The sequence below is a fragment of the Carlito syrichta genome, unplaced genomic scaffold (assembly GCF_000164805.1).
Source record: "Carlito syrichta isolate Samal-C Ts95f unplaced genomic scaffold, Tarsius_syrichta-2.0.1 Scaffold303658, whole genome shotgun sequence".
Classification (NCBI taxonomy): Eukaryota; Metazoa; Chordata; class Mammalia; order Primates; family Tarsiidae; genus Carlito; species Carlito syrichta.
In genome coordinates this window covers 164,980-171,259 of record NW_007247754.1, presented here as the reverse complement: position 1 = coordinate 171,259, position 6,280 = coordinate 164,980, and the positions used below count along the sequence as shown (strand labels likewise).

General features: G+C 38.7%; 1 protein-coding gene across 1 annotated transcript in view; it reads right to left on the bottom strand.

Moving 5' to 3' along the window:
- Nucleotides 1–6,280, bottom strand: part of LOC103261307 (laminin subunit alpha-3) — a gene marked incomplete at both ends in the record, with an annotated part of 202,142 nt that overhangs the window by 41,440 nt on the left and 154,422 nt on the right. Inside the window, one exon of the mRNA XM_021712821.1 lies at nucleotides 5,633–5,716. Within this exon, the coding sequence (XP_021568496.1) occupies nucleotides 5,633–5,716 (84 nt within the window). The remainder of the gene's footprint in view (nucleotides 1–5,632; nucleotides 5,717–6,280) is intronic.

Here is a 6,280-nt window from a genome sequence, read left to right as displayed (position 1 = left end):
CCGGTGATCCTTCCGCCTCAGCCTTCCCAGTAGCCGGAATTACAGGTACGCGTTACCATGCCCAGCTAATTTTTTGATTTATTGTAGAGATGAGGTCTCGCCTGCCCGGGCGGGTCTTGACCCTGCGGGCTCAGGCAATCCACTCTCCTCAGCCTCCCAAAGGCACGGGATTACAGGCTGAGCCACCAAGCCCGGCTTATTCCCTCATTTTAAATGTATAATTTTTAGTAAATTTATGGAAGTGTGCAATCATCACAATAATGTAATTTTAGAACAGTTTCATTACCCCAAAAAGAATCTTTGTGCCAATTTGTAGTCACTATCCAATTTTACCCCCCACCTCAGGCAGCCGCTAATCTATGTTCTGTCTCTACACATTTGCCCATGCTGGACAATTTATATAAATACCAGCTTAATGTCAATAGTATACAAAAACTTTGCTTCCACTAACTCCATTCTCTTCTCTGCTCCTTTGTGCTACTGTTGCCATGCAAACAACATCTTTATTCATTGTATATATCCATCAACAGAGATGTGTAATCATTGCTTTATGCCATTGTCTTTTAAATCAGATAGGAGGAAAAAAAGCATTGCAAACAAAAGATACACTGCCTTTTGTATTACCTATGTGGTTACCTTTACCAGCGTTCTAGTTCTTCATGTGGATTTGAGTAACCGTCTAGTGTCCATTCACTTCAGGCTGAAAGAGTCCCCTTAGTATTACTTGTAGGGAAGATTGACTAGCAATGAATTCTCTCCTTTTAAAAGTATATATGTATAATGAAATATTTTCATTTCCCCCCACTTTTACAGTACATTTGCAGGCCACATAATTCTTTGTTGACAGTGTGTTTCTTTCAGCACTTAAAAAATGCCATCTACTGCCTTCTGACTGCCACAGCTTCTGATGACAAATCAGCTGTTAATCTTATTGAGACCCACTTATATGTGAGGAATTGTTGCTTTCAAGATTCTCTCTTTGTCTTTCAGCATCTTTACTATGATGTATCTGTGGGCATTTATCCTACTTGGAATTTATTGAGCTTCTTGAGTATACAGATTAGTGATTTTCAGCAAATTTGGGAGATTCACAGCTATTATTTCTTCAAATATTTTTTCTTTTATTTTCTGTCTCCTCTCTTCTTCTGGTATCCCCATTATGCTTGGGTTGGTACACTTGATTGTATTCATGTGGTTTTGAGAGTATGTTTATTTATTTTTTATTTTATTATCAATACTTTTTATTATGATTTTGAGGGGTACAGTTAAGGGTTAGGTGTACAATTACGTTTCATTCAGGCACCCTGTTGATAAGAGGTGTTTCCTGATCCCCAGACAGATATTTGCAACTGTAATCCCATCTCCCCCCCCCCCAAGTTTCCCAGTACCGTCAGTCATTTTCTTATAGTATTACATTGGATGTTCAAGGTCCATTATATGAGTGAGAACATGTGATACTCAGATCTTTGTTTCTGTGAGAGGTCACTCAGTATTATAGACTCTAGTTCCATCCAGGTTGCTGCAAAATTCATGATTTTGTTATTTTTATGGCTGCGTAGTATTCCATCATGTATATGTACCACATTTTTTAATCCAGTCCTCTTTTGATGGGCAGCATGGTTGTTTCCAGGTTCTTGCTATTGTGAACAATGTTGCGATAAACATACGTGTGCAGGTTATCTTTTTTATAGAGTGATTTGAGGTCTTCAGGGTATATTCCCAGTAGGGGCATTGCGGGGTCATATGGAAGGTCGATTTTTAGAGCTTTTAGGAATCGCCACACTGCTTTCCACAGAGGTTGCACTAGTTTACACTCCCACCAACAGTGTAGAAGTGTTCCCTTTTCACCCCACCCTCTCCAGCAGCTGTTATTTTTTGAGTTGTTGATAATTGCCATTCTGACTGGAGTTGGGTGGTATCTCAGTGTGGTTTTGATTTGCATCTCCCTGATGATTAGTGAGGTTGAGCATTTCTTCATGTGTTTGTTGGCTGCTCAGATGTCTTCTTTTGTGAAATGTCTGTTCATATCTTTTGCCCATTTTATAATGGGGTTGTTTGCTTTCTTCTTTTCAGTACATTTCAGTTCCTTGTAGATCCAGGATGTTAGGCCTTTGTCAGACCTAGAGTTAGCAAATACTTTTTCCCAGTCTGTAGGCTGTCTCCCTGCTCTCTTGATGGTTTCTTTGGCTTTGCAGAAGCTTGTCAGTTTAATAAGGTCCCATTTGTCTATCTTCTCTCTTAAGTCCTGTGGGTTTCGGGTTGTACAGGAATTGGATGCCAGTTCCGATTTCCATGAGAGTATTTCCTTCCTTTTCTAAGGTTCTTATGGTTTGAGGTTTTACATTTAGGTCTCTGATCCATTTGGAGTTAACCTTTGTGCATGGGGATAGATAGGGGTCCTGTTTCAGTCTTCTGCATGTGGTCAGCCAGTTTTCCCAGCACCATTTACTGAATAGGTTCTCCTCTCCCCAGTGGTAGGTGGTGGGGGCTTTGTCGAAGATGAGTTGGTTGAGAAATTGAGGTTTTGCTTCTGGAATCTCAATTCTGTTCCATTGATCTATATGCCTGTTCCTGTACCAATACCAAGCTGTTTTGATGATGTAGCTTTATAGTAAAGTTTGAAGTCTGGTAATGTGATACCACCTGCTTTTTTTTTTGTTTGTTTGCTGAGGATTGTTCTGGCTCTTCTTGAACGTTTGTGTTTCCATATGAGTTCCTGTGTTGTTTTTTCCAGGTCTGAGAAGAATGTTGCTAGTAATTTGATGGGTATTGCATTGAATTTGTAGATTGCCTTAGGTAAGATGGACAGAGAGTATGTTTATTGTTCCTCATTCTTTTTTCTTTCTGTTTCTCAGATTCGATAATCTCAAATGACCTTCTTCAAGTTTGCTGATTCTTTCTTCTGCCTGCTCAAATCTGTTTGGAGCACTTGTCTCAGTTAACTTGGGCTGCCATAACAAAATACCATATCCTGGGTGGTTTTAACACCAGAGATTAATTTTCTCATGCTTATAGAATCTGGAAGTCCCATATCCATTTGCTGGCTGATTTGGTTCCTGGTGAAACTTTCTTTCTGGCTTGCAGATTGCTACCTTCTTGCTGCATCCTCACAAGGCAGAAAAAGAGAGTGAACTCTGGTGTCTCTCCTTATAAGAATGCTTAACCCCTCAGAGCTCCACCCTTAAGACTTCATTTAACTCAAATTACTTCTTCACTCCAAATATAGCCACACACTGAGGCTCAGGACTTCAAAATATGAATAGGGGAGGGAAAGGGACACAGTTCAGTCCATAGCAGCCCTTCTAGTAAAGTCTTCATTTCCATTATTGTACTTTTCCATTCTGGAATTTCTATTTAGTTCTTTTTTATAATTTCTATTTTTAAATTGATATTCTCTACATTCTCTATTCTCAGTATGAAGACAATATGCTCATTTTTTATTTAGTTCTTTACACATGGTCTCCTTCAGTTCTTTCAACATATTTAAAACACTGATTCGAAGTCTATGACTGGAAGTCTAATGTCTGGTCTTTCTCAGTAAAAGTGTATTTATTATCTCTCCTCCCGCCACCTCACATGTGAACCATATTTTCTTGTTTCTTTGCATATCCCATAACTTTTGTTGACAGTTTGATATGTAAAATAATATGTGACAACTCTGGAAATCATGTCTGCCCCTATCCCCAGGGTTTGCTGTTGTTGACTATTTGTTTAGTGACTTTCCTGAATGGATTCCTTTTCTGAACTAATGCTGTAAATTCTGCATTCTTTGTCATATGTGGTCACTAAAATCTCTGCTTTGCTAGCTTAGTGATCAGATAATGATTGGAAAGAGATTTCCTTAAATGCTAGGACCCAAAGAGTATCCTAACCTTTACAAAATGGCTCTGTGTGCCTTTGGGGGACCCCTTTAACTCTCAGTCAACTGGTTGATAACTCTGTCTTAGCCTTCACTTCCTGCTTGCATAGAGCCTCTAGGTGAGCGCTTAGTGCCTTCTCAGGTTTTTCCTCAGCCAGGTGTACATGCCTGGATAGTGCACAGCCCTGAGCATGCATAGCTTCTACACTCCCAGGATTGTGTTAGAGCTTTTCAAAGTCTTATGGGCAACTAATTCCCTAGCTTTTTTATTTTATGCTTTGTGATTATTGTTTGCTCCAACTACCTCAGGCAGCCATGAAGTTAAATAGCTGCCTCTAAATGTTTTCAACAACACTCCCAAAGGAAAAGCTCCAATCAGATAAAATAAAAACAACCTTGCCTGTGAAATCTTCCAAAAATCCTCCAGACAGGTCAAATCACAGCAGTTCTCTGGGAAGGAGGCTTTTAAGGAGTTTCAAATCCCATGCTGCCCCCCCTAGTGGCTGCCACGTTGCTGGATTTCACCGTGAATGTGAGCTGCTGGTTTACTAGGCTCTTGTGGAGCTGGAGAGAGGAGGGTGGGAATGGGCAAGTTGAAGACCACAAAGCTCACCGTTTATCTTCCTGAGATTCAGCCATATCTCTTGAATAAACACTTTCTGGATGACTGCAAGCCTTTGATTCCTTGCCAGAGTTATTAAAAAGTTAATTTCGATCTTGTTTTTCTTTTCATCAGTTTTCGCATTGCTTTTATGGAGGAGAGAATTTTTGGAGGTTCTTACTTCACCATTTTTGCTGAACATCACTTCCTTCCCATAAATAGACTCATACAATATGTATTCTTTTGTGTCTTGTTTTTTTTTCATTCAGCATAATGTTTTTGAGGTTTATCCATGTTGTAGTAGGTACAAATAGTTTGTTTCTTTCATCATGAAACAGTATTCAATTGTATAGATGTACCTGTGCAGCAGTGTTACAATATGTCTGCAAGTTCAAGGTACACAAAAAGTTTCACCTTGAGTAATTAAATGTATTTAATAATAGGAGTGGAACACTGTTTTAAATAAGTAGTTGTAACTAAGTGGGTGTAATAAAATGTTTTATGATCTGATGTGCTTTCCTTTATTTAGCTATATTACTCTTACTTCTTTTGATGTAAGACAATATGTGGCTTCTCTATGCATCCATCCCAAGGATTTGTTGGACAATGACCAGGTCCCAGGCACTGAGGAAGAACTGATAATGAGATGGAGCTATGTCACAGCATTTACAAGCTCATGAGGTTTGTAAGACAAGGATAATTAATTGTGAAATGAGAGAGAGAACTAAAGGGCTGGAAAGATGTGGTAACAAAGTCAGAGGAACATCAAATACTTTACATTTTATATTTATTTTTATATATTTTAAATCTATACAAGTTGAGTATCTCTTGTCTGAAAAGTTTGGGACCAGAAGTAGTGTGAATTTCAGATTTTTTTAAATTTTGGAATATTTGAATTATACTTATTCATTGACCTTTATTCTGAAAATCTGAAATCAGAGCAATTCCTTTGAGCATAATATTGGCACATAAAGAGTTTTGAATTTTGGAGCATTTTGAATTTCAGATTTTTTGGATTAGGAATGCTCAACCTGCATATGTAAACTTATGTATGTATAATCTATATTTTAAAATTCTTAAAATAAGTTTTAAAAATCATGGTTTCTGAAAGAATTAAGTCATAAAACAAAAAAGGATCACCAAGAACCACTTCACGGTTGGCTCTCTGTTACCTCGATCAGGTGTACTCGCCCGTGATGCAGCCGGTCTGGCCGTGGGATATTTGGCTCCTCATAGATGACAGACATGTGCTGACCCTTGTTTATAGAAAACCATGAACACGTTAGTATCCTGGATGGGACGTTTTGAGATTTATACTTGATGTAAGAACAATTTCTATAGCTCTACATTATATGAAATACCTGACTCTAAGAAATCACTCAGAATTAACTAACTGGTAAAAGGATTAGTGACATGAAAACAGAATAATAGAAGCTAATATGGTACCTTTTCATAAATAAGAAATCCAGAAAATACCCTTGACTGAAATTCCCTTGGCTAAAAAAGATGAAAAAAAATTTAAAACATGTTTTGCAGTAAATGCAGGAAGTGTTGTGTTCATTACTTCCCACAGGACCAGACTGTGGTAGGAATAAAGTGCTTTGGTGGGTGGGTTACTGAAGAAACTAGGGAGGGCAACACATACAACACATAGCCAGGAAGCTGCAGGCTGGCATGTGGAGGGAGGAAACCCACCTCCCCCCCCCACCAATGGGATCCAGTCCAGCCTCATTCACTCTCAGCCTCCAATCCACCCCATTACAGGGGCTCTAGAGGGACTCTTTTTTTTTTTTTTTTTTGAGTTGGAGTCTCCCTCTGTC